We start from the raw sequence: 14,181 nt of genomic DNA, 5'->3' as shown, positions 1-14,181 counted from the left end.
AAACAAGAGGCAAAAGGAAAATAAAATAAAATAAAAACAAAAGAGGCAATCGTTCACCAAACTATACTAGTGTGCAACCATGGTCTGTAGCATTTAAAAATTATGCATTCTTGGTTTGTTTGACCACAATAATTAGAATGGTCAAGATCGCCACCTTGCATAGCATACCACAATTTTCCCTAGTTCGTGGCACTTGTGACAAAGATGAATTTTTTAACACCATTATGAAGACTTTAGAGTCACTACCTTCACCGTTAGAGAAAAAAAGTAGTTTCATTGTTTAGACAGTTTCATGCTTTAGAATAACCAAGGAGTGCAGAGTCTTCTTGGGAGGAATAATATATGAGGTAATTTGGAGGATTTGACTTAACATTTGCTATAGAAAAACTACAGATCTTATCTTAATAGGGTAAGCATTGTTCTTAGGATTAAGGCCACTATTCCTATGAGTCAGTCTCTAAAGGCCAACCTCAATCCTCCTGAGATATAAAAGAAAAAGAAAGCCAAGAATACAATAACTAAGTACACTACAGAACCAACATAACAGTCTATTAGACCAGGGCAGTAATCATAACTCATTTTAAGATGCAGTACTGTTACAACTTTTGGGGAGAATTAGGATCCAAATTTCCTGCTTGCAAGGGAAAGGTATGTACCTTTCATGCAACCTTGTCCATACTATGAATCGTGTGCTCCCTCCAAAATAAGACGCGTGTCAGACTTCCTTAAAATAAAAATAAAAAACAGACAAACCCAGATTAAAACATCGCAGTATCACACCGCCAACCCACTTCACTTTGCCGATCTGCAAGTGAACATGGAATGGCAGTGTCGGTGACGGCGGCATCAGAAAGGTGTCACCGTCGGCAGCGTGACACGGCACCAGCAAAGACATGAAAGTAGAGGTCTCAGGTTATTTTTTTATTTTAGGTTTCTCTGTATAAAGTTTCTTTTCAAGAAAAAAAAAAAGGGCAGACACATGGCTTATTTTTTAGTACAAGATTCATGAGATGGAGAAGGTTGTTTGCAAGGCCGGGAACCTCATTTCAGTCCCCATGCAGCTCAACTGTGGGCAGAGGATTTCCGGTGAGAACCAAAAAAGATATCAGATCAAATCATAGTCATACAAACATAAAAAAAGAAAAATGCATCCAAGGTTCAGATAAACCAACAGTACCAAACACACCCTAAAACCAAAACTCTTAACAGTTAGTATCAATCGCATAACCAAAATAAAATAGACACTAAGGCCTAATAACATTTACATAGAATCTCAATGGATTATCCAGCTAACAAGAATGTCACAATTCATATCGGTATCTATATCTTACCAGAAACAATCCAATACTTGTTGTTCTTATCTTAATTCTAAACCCAATATAAAGTTAACCTTTTAACAACAACAAAAAAATACTAACACAATTTTAAAATTAAATAAAGAGCAAACCCACCTTGCCCTTGAACACTCATCAGAGTAAATTTTCACTTTTTTTTCACACCCTGAGAATCTGAAGCTTAGTGGAGAAAGCAATAGCAACCCAATCAGGCTGTGAAGAAGACCATTGAAGCTGTTCAATTTCAGCACCAGCAGTATAAGCCAAAATAGGATCAAGCCCACCTTCAACAGGTTGACCCATTGAAGAAAGATCCCAAATCAACGCCTGAGAATCATCACCAGCAGTACAAATATGGCAAGAACTATGTGGTGCCCACGCAATAGCATTCACACTAGCTTGATGTCTCTGCAATTCCACAACGGGTAGGGTCGGAAAACGAATATCAAGAACAACAACCTTAGCAGTATCCATAATAATCGTAGCCATATAGCGAGGATCCTGTTTATTCCAACCCAGCCTAACCAACGGTGTATCAGGTTCAGAACTCTCGTAAATTATAGTGGAATGTTCCTTATCGCGTAAATCAAAAACCCTAACGGAGCCATCAGCAGAAACCGAGGCGAAAACACCAACACCACCCCAAGCTATATCATACACCTCTTTATCATGAGCAATCAATTGCGTATCAACCGTTTCCTTTTCAATATCCCAAATTGTACAAGTTGTGTCAATACTGGAAGTTCCTATTCGTCTGGGTTCAGCTTCGTTCCAATCAAAGGAAGTAATAGGACCACAATACTCACTGTTTTTGTTACCGTTAAGAAGACTTTTGAGTTCAACGCGAGACTGTGACTCATCGGAATCGGAGATTCGCCATATGCGGAGAAAATCGCTGGAGGTGGCTAAGAGGTCAGGGCGGTGACAGTCTTTATCAGGGATGAAGATTGCTTTGGTAGGTGGATATGGATGTTCGAAAGAAAGATTTGGATCGGATTTGATTTCGCCGTTTGTGTCGTCGAGTTGAACAATTTCGACTCGGTTAGGGTATTGTTCTAGCAGAGAAGCTATGGCTAATCGGTATTTTTTATCGCGGCGGACGCTCCAGTTCATGGCGTAGATGTGCCATGGGGCTTCATAGGTATAGATCTCGGAGCGTTTTTGTTGTTCATCGGAAGGGTCTAGGATTGGGTCTGTGGTTGCGCCCATTGGAGTGAGGGAGAAAATGAAGGAAGAAGAATCGAAGAAAGAGTGGCTACTTGAGATAGAGAGATAGGGGAAAAGCTTTTGGGACCCACCATCTCTTAATATGTTTTTATTAAGTGTTTTTTTTTTACACACCTAAATAATGCTAACGTTCTTTTTTCTTTTTTATTATTATTATTATTATTATTATTATTATTATTATTATTATTATTATTATTATAATAGTGTTGTAATTTCATTTATACTTCTTTACAATTTAAGGAGAAACAAGGGGTTGAATGTCGTCCAAAAGAAGGTATCCCCTCTTCCCTTGAAATTTTGTATTGATTGTCATTGAAAATATGGGATAAAATATTTGTTGGATAGGGGACATCAATGTTATTGTTAACTCATGTCTTTCTTCAAAATAGGTGTTCAAAAGTCCACTATTGATTGGGTGCATAGTGATCATTTTCAAGAAAACCTTATACTTAAATATCTTTCAAATCAAGTGGAAAGGATAGACTCTAAGTCACACACACTCTCCACAACTAAAATAGCATCACACTTGGTATTGCCTTAACAAACATGATTAACCTAAATCGTCTGCCTGCAATCAAGTAGCATCGGCCACTAACAGGGCCTCTCACCTTACTTGAGTTGATCCTTTAAAAAGTTGTAAACACCACCGTATAAGACTTCTTGCCACTGTGAGCAAGTCATCAACATCAAAATATGTTATACACCTATTAAAGTCTCTGAGTTTCTCTGCCCTTGTATCTGATTCCATATGGTCCAAACAAACTCATCAGATCATCAGTTCTCATCTGTAACCAGTAGAAGAGGCATTGAACCTTGCTCCAATAAGTAAGATTTTCTTGTTTTGGAAGTTAGTCATACATGCATCATTAATGTTTGGTTTCTGAAGCAAAAATGTAGCATTTGATGTGCTGATTGTGGACCCTAAGTAAATTGCAACTTATCATGTGTGTATGTGAAGTTTGGCCTGACTGAACATCTAGGTTTAGTTTCTGGTTTTGAGGATCGTGTTTCTTATTCTTTGAGTTTCAATTCAATTAAATTATACCATTAAGTTACTTGTTAAATTTCAAACAACTTTCATGTTTACTTCATTGCATTTGGTTGAGAAATGAGGATTTTGAGTTTTGGCCATGGAAGTGTGGTCGTGAGGTTGAAGAAGATGGTGGTGGCTTGTGTTTTTGAAATTTTGAAACTTGTTTTATTATATAATTAATTGTTTGCGTTTAGTTTAATGGATGTATCACCACCCCAGTGGTTAGAGCGCGCATTTTAAGGCTTTGTGTGTGTGCAATGTCTAGGGTTCGAATTCACCTCGCCCAAACCCATTTTTTTCATTGTATTTTTTTACCTATTTATTTTTGTTGTTTTTCATAACTTCAAAGGCTCATGACTTTATGTACCTAAGCCTTTTTGAGCCACTCTTTTTGCTATGTGTTCATAATTTTGTCTATTTTATGATGGTAAAAAGAAATTTCATAATTGATTTATTTTTCACATACTTATGCTTGTCCAAAGTTGGTACCTTTTTAGGATTGTTTTAAGGTTTCAAATGACCTTCTTTGGTTAATAGTTTAATTTTTCTTGATCACCATGACTTTTATGAATGTTGTGCATCATATATGAACTTTGTTTGATGTTGTTAATATGTGTCTCTTGGTTTTTGACCTAACTTTGACTTACTTTAATGTATGTTTACATGTTTATGTGCTTTGAATTTTGTCACTATACCATGAACTTTTGTGTGTTTACTTTTCCATTAATCCATGATTCACATGTCATTCTTTCATGTCTTGTTGAACCTTTGTCTGCATGTGTGCCCTTGTGTTTGTCTTTGTTTATGGGTTTACAAATGCTTTAAACTTGTGATAACATGTCTTTGTATGACTTGTATGCTTACATGTTCAAACCTTTTGTATGATGTTGAATCTTTTATTGTGATCATATTGAACCTTAACATGCATGTCTTGAATACCTTAACTTGTTTTCATGATTAAGTTGAGGTTATGTCTAAACCATGTCTTACTCATGCATATACATGTTCATTCATACTTATTATGACATCCATATACATGTTCATGCATTTTTATGTCATTCATCTTTGTTTCTTCATGATGATATATCCATGTCTTTCATATTCATGTTAACTTTATACACCTTTGATTGATGTTGTTGTATCTTTGTTCATGTTCACATGTTGTACATATGTGTTTATATACCATGCTTGATATTGTTATGATCATGCTTCTATAAATTTGTATTAATGTCATGTATGAACATCTTCTTCATTTGCTTATCTTTGTAGATGACATGCTTGAACATCTTCTTTATCATGTGTTTACCTTTGTGGATGTCATGCTTGAACATCTTCTTTATCATGTGTTTACCTTTGTGGATGTCATGCTTGAACATCTTCTTCATCCTTGTTTGTCCTTGTGGATGTCATGCTTGAACATCTTTCTTTACCATTTGTTTACCTTTGATGTCATGCTTGAACATCTTTCTTTATCATTCGCTTATCTTTGTGGATGTAATGCTTGAACATCTTGCTTATATTTTGTTTATCTTTTTGCCCAAATCCAAGGGAAAGAACTCTTTATTGACTTAATGTCATAGGTAGTTTAGGAATCCCTAGTTCCCATTTGACCTTGTTAGAGTCATTTTCACTTTCAACTTAGATTTATGTAAGAGTTTGTAACTCTTGTAAGTGTATTTGTTATGAACACTTACTTTCCTCTTTGGAACCTTGATCACTATCAAGTGTTCTTTCACCCTTAGTTAGGTGAACTACGGTTGCGCTGATTCCATCCTTATAAGGATACGTAGGCACATGACCGTGAAGTTTTGGCGAGCAAACTTAATAAAACCTTTAATTCCTTCCCAATAAAACATTAGTATCTAAAATCCAAACATAATGGTTATAACCATTGAAATTGGATGAATGGGAGTTTAGGGCAAAAGGTGAATTGAATACACAATTAGCCTTAGGTTGAGAGGTACATTTTGGTTGTTGAATCAATTCTAGGATATTGATGTACTACTCTTGAGTGAAACCAAAAGAAGTTGCAACTGGTCCATGTGGAGAAGAATCTGAAGCATTATTTGTGGTTGGATTGGCTTGGGATCTTTATGTATTTTTATTCTTGCCATTTCCTTTAAAACCAAGGGAAAACCATGTTTGACAAAATAACTCACAATTTTGTGATTAGTTCTTCCACACTGAGTGTAAACTCTATTTTGTCCCTTTTAAGCATATGATCTTAAATTCTTCTCTCTATAGTAATTATTCTCATTTTTTCAACCATAGCTTCCCTGGTGAGAAATAACTTATAATGTAGCAACCAAATTAGTATTGTCAAGAACAGAAATACTTAAAGATCTCTCTCTCTCTCTCTCTCTCTCTCTCTCTCTCTCTCTCTCTCTCTCTCTCTCTCTCTCTCTCTCTCTCTCTCTCTCTCTCTCTCTCTCTCTCTCTCTCTCTCTCTCTCTCTCTCTCTCTCTCTCTCTCTCTCTCTCTCTCTCTCTCTCTCTCTCTCTCTCTCTCTCTCTCTCTCTCACACACACACACGCACGCACGTAAAAATATTCATGACCATCAGACAATGGTTTCATCATCATAATTTATTATTTGGAATGAGAGAATTTTTCATTCAATTATTTGAGGAAACATATGACATAATCTTGTTCTCGATATCATTTGACATAAATATTTGCACCACTAAAAAAAAGTTTTTCTTCTTATTAAATACACTTTTGTTACAAATTGCAATCCTAATATTGATTAGGTTTTAGAAATAAATCCTAATAGATATTATGTCTAGTTAATTAATTGTTTTAGGCTGAATTTGTGAGAGAAAAACAGACATAGACTATCATATTTGAAATCAAAATTTATGAATATTAGAAAGAAAAAGAAATCTCTAACTTTTTTTCCCTAAAAATTTCAATTGAGATCAAAATTATACTAATAAATATGATGCTTGAAAGAGAAAAAAGTTAAATAAAAAAAAACTACTATTTATTCTATTATTTTCCTTCACAATCCTTAAATTAAACACTTTATTTTTTTTAAAATTCTCGTGGTCTGGAATAAATATTTATTACCTTATCCAAATATTACAACAATCAACCATTTGACACATAAACAATTATTATCCTTTTTCTTCCCCTTTTATTTTATTATTTTATTACTATTATTATTATTATTTCCTTCCAGTATTCAATCTTTTCTGGCAACAAAGCAAAGAACACATTGCATCGTTAACTTCGAAAAATCGAAATTGTTCATATGAAGGTATCATGTTACACTCCACATGTTAAGATACCTCAAGAACCAACCTTTTCTTCAGATAAAGCTCGTTTCTTTCTTCAAAACTGCAACAATTTCAAGCAACTGAAACAAATCCATGCCAGAATCATCCGTTTTCGTCTCACCCATGACCAATTACTCATCAGAAAGCTTTGTCAAATCTCTTCTTCGTATGGTAAACTAAATTACTCTAGTTTGGTTTTTGATCAACTTGATTCTCCTGATACTTTTACCTGGAATGTTATGATTAGAGCTTGTAATACTAGTGGTTCACCTGAGAAAGCGATTGTTTTGTTTAAGGAGATGATGTGTCATGGATTGGTGACTGATAAGTTTACGTATCCGTTTGTTGTGAATGCTTGTATTGCTTCTGATGATGTTGATTTTGGTAGAGTAGTGCATGGGGTTTCGATTAAAATGGGGTTTTGGAGTGATGTTTATGTGCAGAATAATATGATGAATCTTTATTTCAAGTGTGGGAGGGATGTTGTTGATGATGGGTGGAAGGTGTTTGATAAGATGCGTGTGCGGAATGTGGTTTCTTGGACTACTGTGATTGCTGGGCTGGTTGGTTGTGGGAGATTGGATACTGCGAGGGAGGTTTTTGAGAAGATGGGTTCTAAGAATGTTGTTTCGTGGACAGCGATGATTGATGGGTATGTGAAATATGGTAACCCGATTATGGCTTTTGATTTGTTTGAAAGGATGCTGCTTGATGATGTGAGGCCTAATGAGTTCACTTTGGTGAGCTTGATTAAAGCTTGTACAGATTTGGGTAGTCTTAAATTGGGTCGACGGATGCATGATTTTGCTCTGAAGAATGGTTTTGAGGTTGGACCTTTCTTGGGTACTGCTCTTATTGATATGTATAGTAAATGCGGTAGTTTAGATAATGCGGTTAAAGTGTTTGGTTTAATGAAAGTGAGAAACTTGGCTACTTGGAATACAATGCTTACTAGCTTCGGTGTGCACGGATTTAGGGATGAAGTGTTACATCTTTTTGAAGAAATGGAGAGGGTTAATGTAGTTCCTGACGCTATCACTTTTGTAGGTGTTTTGAGTGCTTGTGTTCAGATGAATGATTTGGAAGAAGGCCGTAAGTATTTCAGTCTCATGACAGAACATTATGGTATAACGCCTATCTTTGAACACTATACATGCATGGTTGAACTCTATGTTCGTGCCAACGAGTTGGATGAGATTTGCACATTAGAGAACACAATGTCATTGTCAATGAAAGCAAGTCATAATGTTGCAGAGTTGCTTCAAGAGAGCAAACTCACTAGAATTGATGACATAGAGAAACTTATACACAAGTATTACAGGAATTCCGATTTATCAGAATTAGTTTTAGATCATTCTGCAACTCCCACCCAGCCAAATTTCAACCGTCCATATTTGACTTTATTAGCTTGAAAGCCGTAGATCCAGGGTACTACGATATGAGCGAAACAAGTCCATGAGTTGCGACTTGTTTTCATGTTCTCTACCACTATTACATCATGTGCGAGCTTATGTGAATATATCTTCTCAGATGCTATTGAGAGAAGCTTGCATACAATATAGCCAACTGGATACCTCAAATTATGTGTATAACATACTACTTGAATAATAATCATCGCCAATGATTTTTAGCATTATAGAATGATACCAATTTTTCAGAACAGCATAATGACGTCAAGTTGATCTTGAAGTCATTTATTCTTATTGTGAATGTATTTTGAGCTCCAAAATAATAAGTTTTACATTTTTTGGTTTGGTGTTCAATCGGCGATGGAGGGTATCATCCTAGGCAGTGATCAATGCTTTGGAGAAGTTCTGCTTCTCCTTTGCCGACTGTTGTGCCTTGCTTATTGATGACAGAATGGAGGCAGCCAGTGAATCAAACTGTTATACCCTTCCCGTTTATACTGTTAATAAAATTGATACGATGCATATGCAATTACCTGTATCATCATCACCATTGTTCACACAGATTTTATAGACCTTATGAAAATGTCAGATAATATCAGTTTTACTATCACATTTCTTAATATTTGTGTAAGTTCCCTCAAATTGTTTTTACGAGGATTATGTACTTCTGTACACCCCCGTATTGCATGTCAAATAATCAAACAGTAAAGTTCTATGCTGATGTGATGCTATAAGTTAAGCAAATAAATTACTGATTTATTTTTTCCACATTCTTTTGATGTTTTTTGTCAAGGCATTTCATAATTTATTTATATACTTATTCAAAACTATGGAAAGATGCTGCAAGGTGTATTGAATCCAATTCTTTGTGTGTCCATTAGTGAAGAAGAACCTGTATTCTTCTCTTTCTCTTCTTCATCATCGATAGCAGTAGATAGAAGTAGAAGAAGGACAAGGATTTTCATGGCTTCGAACCATATAACCTACTATTACCTGCGCCACTTGGAATCAATGAAGATTCTTCCATCTGGTGCTGGCGACAATCCATTTGACTTTTGAATGCTGTCATTCTTGGCCATTTTCTCAATAAAGAAGAGCACAGTTTTTGTTTTCACAAACCAAGAATTCGCTACCTAAGCAATTGTTTAGTCTACTGAATTTTGGGCTTTGGATATTATTCATTCAATATTCAGCCCAAAGGACATTGAAGCTATTTTATATCCTCATATACAAATATGGAGGAAGACAAGCATATTTGATGCATTTTTACATAGAGAAGAGAATAGATGCAACTTCCCTCATTTTCTTCAAACTATAATTAGCCTTGATTAGTAGAGATTAGTGGGAGAATCATGGTAAAGCAATTGGAGCATGTGAATCTAATGGAAGCAATGGCATGATTAGTGAATTGAAGCAAATAGCATCAAAGAGATACTATTGAATTGTTAGCTGTATAGGGTTATTTAATGGTAAAAAAAGGATTCAGATATGAAATATTTTATTTATTATTTTTAAGAAATAAAATTTCAATAAAATTAATTATAATTTAATATATCCATAAATAAACCATTGTTATATTATATTAAATATATTAATATCATTATCTTTTATTAAAAAATACTAATTGGAAATGAATATTTTTTAACTTATGCAAATTCATATTATGAATAATGTAATATATTCAAACTATATACAAATAACATTTTGTAAATAAAACTAAATACAATTACAATGTGTTTGTCAAAAGAAAAACTATGTATTTATAGTAAAATCTACTTTAAATATTTCTCCAAATGTAATTTTACTAAGAGCATGTTAATAGTTATTTTATATGAAGTTTACTTGAGTTTCATACACTTTTAAGAAGATGTTCTTACAATACCGTCTCATGTTAATAGCTGTTTTATATCACATCATATATAATTTTTGCAATAAAAAATAAATTTATCATACTATAAAACTCTCTTGAATATATTTAAAATGCTCTAAAAGTATTTTATACACAAAATAGTCACGTGACTGCCTGCCATGAAAAAGACAGACAAATAACGAATCAATATTTTTTATTCAATACATATTCAATTATCTTTTTAATGAGATTAATTGATATGTTTGGTTTTTTTTTTAAATAATTAACTTTTTCAAAAATAATTTCAAAATAATAAAATTTTTAATTTTTTTTCCAAAATAACCACATTTGAAAGAGGATGCACCAGATGAACCGGTGCATCCCTTATAAATCAAGAGAAGGCGTCCAAGGTATTGGCGCCTGCATTGGTAGTCTCATGAGGAGGCGTCAACGTCCTTGGCGCCTGCATTGGGCCTTATGAGGAGGCGTCAATGTCCTTGGCGCCTGCATTGGGCCTCATGAGGAGGCGTCAATGCCTCTGCCATCTGCATGGTTCCTTAAGAGAAGGCGTCAATGTCTCTGGCGCCTGCATGTGTTGCCATGTTTGGCGCCTAGCCTCTTGGCACATGCATTTTATACCTTCTCTCTATAAATACCTCGCCTTTGATGTAATATTTTTCACACAAAATCTTCCCCTACTACCATATTTTCTTTCATTCAACTACACTCTCCTTCAAGTTGTTGTGTTTTAACCATGTCTGAATACATTCACAAGCGAAATGTTGATGTAATATTTTTCGTCGTTGCATCTTCGATAAAGATTCGTCTCTGGAATACATATTCGTTTGAACGTCTTAATCGGACGTTGAACAGTTGGTTAGATGGAGAAATTGGAGATGGTGAAAGGATTAGAAGAATACAATGACTTGTGTCCACGTTCAACCAACATGGAGAAGTGCGTGAATGGGTGGATATTAAGACTGACCGAGACGTTCGTAGGATGATGCATTACATGTTCAAAATTGTTTTGATGGTTGTAATCACCTAGTTATTGTATTATAGTTGTATTGATTGTTTGTGTTGTTGTTTATATAATGATATTTGCTCACAAACTTATAATATGAAATAAATTTAGTTTTTCATATATTGCAACAGAGGTACATTTAAATTTATCTGGTTGTGCTCGTTCCAACACTAGGACAGTTAATATGATTGTGACCTGACTGACGACATGAACTACATAATCTAACCATTTTGTTTGTCATATCCATTTCGGTTCGAATCTGGGTGTTGTTTGGGCGACCCTTTTTCTTCCTTCGCATAACTCTGTTGTGTCAGGCGATATCCCCTTGATATTCTGGCCAGTAATCCTCTTTTGCCACTATGGAAAAACTAATTTTATAAACATTTGATAGGCTGGTGACTTTGTAAACTTCAGATAGAAAGTAGGATGGATCCCTTCGAACCTTTGAGCATGCCGGGATGACATGGGAGCAGGGCGTATGAAAGGCTTAGAACTTTTCGCAATCACAACAACATCTATCTAGTTCGACTCTGTATTGTCCCATCGACATACCCTCATTGTGATCCATGGACTCATCAACACTATACCAACCTTTAGTACGGTCAAAAACCGTAACCACATGTGTGTTTGCTTTGGAAACTTCATGTCTAGTGAATTTCATTGAAGCATCACTGAACAACTGTCTAGATTGCAACACTGAACTCCATTTGGAGCGTTTGGTTTCAAACAGCGCCACTAGCATGAAATATGTTGTTTGCACCAAAGCGGTTATAGGTAGGTTACAGATGCCTTTAAAGACAGTGTTCATTGATTCCACAAGATTTATTGTCATGTGGCCCCAACGTTGACCATTGTTGTATGCCCTAGTCCACTTCTCCAATGGAATACTATCGATCCACCGTACTGCATCTTCATTTGACAATCTTATTTCTTCGCGGTAGTGTTTGAAAGAAGGTTCTGATAATGCGTAACCTGCATTGACAACCTTCTTCCGCAACATCTTATCTTTGATTTTCCGCATGAAATTCTGAGCAATATGTCTAATACAGAAGACATGCGTCGAAGGAGGATTATGCCAGCCATTATCAATATTATTATATGCTCTGATGATTGAAGGGTGTATGTCGGAGATCAAACATAAGTTAGGTTGCGGTGCAACGTGCAATCGAAGATTTTTTAGGAAAAAACTTCATCCCTCAGCAGTCTCCCCTTAAACAAGGGCAAAGGCGATTGGAAAAATGTTATTGTTGCCATCTTGTGTCACTACCATCAGTAGCGTTCCTTTGTATTTCCCGTACAACCATGTACCATCAATTTGTATAATAGGTTTACAGAAAGAAAAGTCCATGATGCATGGTTGATACGCCCAGAAGAGACGGTGGAATATTCCATTTCCAATAGCACACGTCCCGTCTAGTCTATATGCGAGCAATGTTTCCAACGTGACAATAGTACTTGGAGCATACTATTTTAGAGCCAATAGGTATTTTGGAAGTTGTTTGTAAGACTCCTCCCAATTGCCAAACACCTTTTCAACAGTCTTTGTCCTACCTATCCATGCATTCCTATATGATGGAGTGTACTGGTACTCTGCCCTAATATGCGAGATTATTGTACTCACCTTTAACGACGGATTGTCGCCAATGACAGACAATATTTCATCGCATATTAACTGAGAGCTTAGTTTCCGATGACCTTGCATTGGGTTTGTCAGCATGCATGTGTGAACTAGACCCATGGATCCAATCTCCCAAGAATCTCTCCTCTTCCGGTACGAAACTGACAACTTGAAAAGGAAGTGTGCATTCGAACAATAAATTTTGTATCTCAATGCATTTGTTCTATCAACTCTGAAATCAACTGATAGTTGCATGTGAAACTTTTTGATGGCTTTTACACAATCATCTTTTGTGTGAAATGTATCTCCATGTTTTAAAGATCCTTGTATTTTCACATAAGGATTGTACCATATATTTGATGAAGGTTCATCGGAACCCAAATTCAACCTTGTCATGTGTTGAGGTGGACAATATACATTACTAGCTGGTAATGGCTCCTCTTCCTCATTAGCGTTCACCATTGAATCAACCAAGATCTCGACTTCTTCCTCTTCGTCAATCGCAATCTATTGGACCACATTAGACCTGACGATGTAATACTCATACACAACTATATTTTAATTTAAAAATACTTAACAAATTATTTATCATCTAATTATTTCGTATTGTTTTACAGTTTATCTAGAGGTCATATCTGGGTCTTGATCATGATGTGAACCATGACGACGCTGCAGTTTGAACAACAAAGACACCGATTATCCGGTTCACTATTGTGGAAATGCACCAGAGTGACCGGGTCAAACTGCGGTTCGACATGCAACAACAAATTTCAGAACCTCCCACGTGTTTGGGGAATTGGCATCAAAAAGGGTCGATGCCCAATGGGATTATTCAGACTGGAGAGACTTTGCAAAAGAGATGTGTCGTCAATGAAGGAATCGACGAGAACACATCTTAAATGAACCAGTCATCCATGGTGCAAGACCAACTCAACAATATATGGCATGATTTAGGTCGGTAACAACTCAACAATTTGTGTCTGAGCCGCGATATTTGATGAATCCACGCCAACTAGCTTCGTCATCGTACGCCCCCCAATAATTCCCCGCCCAACACCAATGTCAAACCACCCAAACCCAACAACCAACCTCACAACATCAACCTACCACATACACACAACAACCAAACAACCAACCTCGTAACCCGTTCATGTCATCCACCCAACAACCAACCACCCAACGTCGCAATCCATTCATACCACCCACCCAACCACAAAACCAAGAATCAAACCCTACCCACCAACAACCATATGCTTCAAACACAATCGTCTATAGCCTAGATGATTCATGTGGGTCACTTCATCGTAGCCCCCCCACCAATGACCACTCAAACATTCCATCACCAAAACACACAACCATTGTTTAACTATAGTACTCCCCAGGAACCATTGCTTCGTTTCCAAAATGATT

General features: G+C 36.0%; 2 protein-coding genes across 2 annotated transcripts; one reads left to right on the top strand and one right to left on the bottom strand.

The window, feature by feature from the left end:
- Positions 1 to 1,202: 1,202 nt before the first annotated feature.
- LOC127126702 (WD repeat-containing protein LWD1) lies at positions 1,203 to 2,618 on the bottom strand. The gene has a single exon (XM_051055681.1). The coding sequence runs from the start codon at positions 2,541 to 2,543 to the stop codon at positions 1,494 to 1,496; it is 1,050 nt and encodes a 349-aa protein (XP_050911638.1). The 5' UTR covers positions 2,544 to 2,618; the 3' UTR covers positions 1,203 to 1,493.
- Positions 2,619 to 6,744: 4,126 nt separating this feature from the next.
- Positions 6,745 to 9,048, top strand: LOC127126701 (pentatricopeptide repeat-containing protein At3g26630, chloroplastic). The gene has a single exon (XM_051055680.1). It carries the CDS (start codon positions 6,847 to 6,849, stop codon positions 8,281 to 8,283), a length of 1,437 nt encoding a protein of 478 aa, XP_050911637.1. The 5' UTR covers positions 6,745 to 6,846; the 3' UTR covers positions 8,284 to 9,048.
- Positions 9,049 to 14,181: the final 5,133 nt, after the last annotated feature.

The sequence above is a fragment of the Lathyrus oleraceus genome, chromosome 3 (genome assembly GCF_024323335.1).
Source record: "Lathyrus oleraceus cultivar Zhongwan6 chromosome 3, CAAS_Psat_ZW6_1.0, whole genome shotgun sequence".
Lineage (NCBI taxonomy): Eukaryota > Viridiplantae > Streptophyta > Magnoliopsida > Fabales > Fabaceae > Lathyrus > Lathyrus oleraceus.
This window is presented reverse-complemented; position numbering and strand designations above follow the sequence as displayed.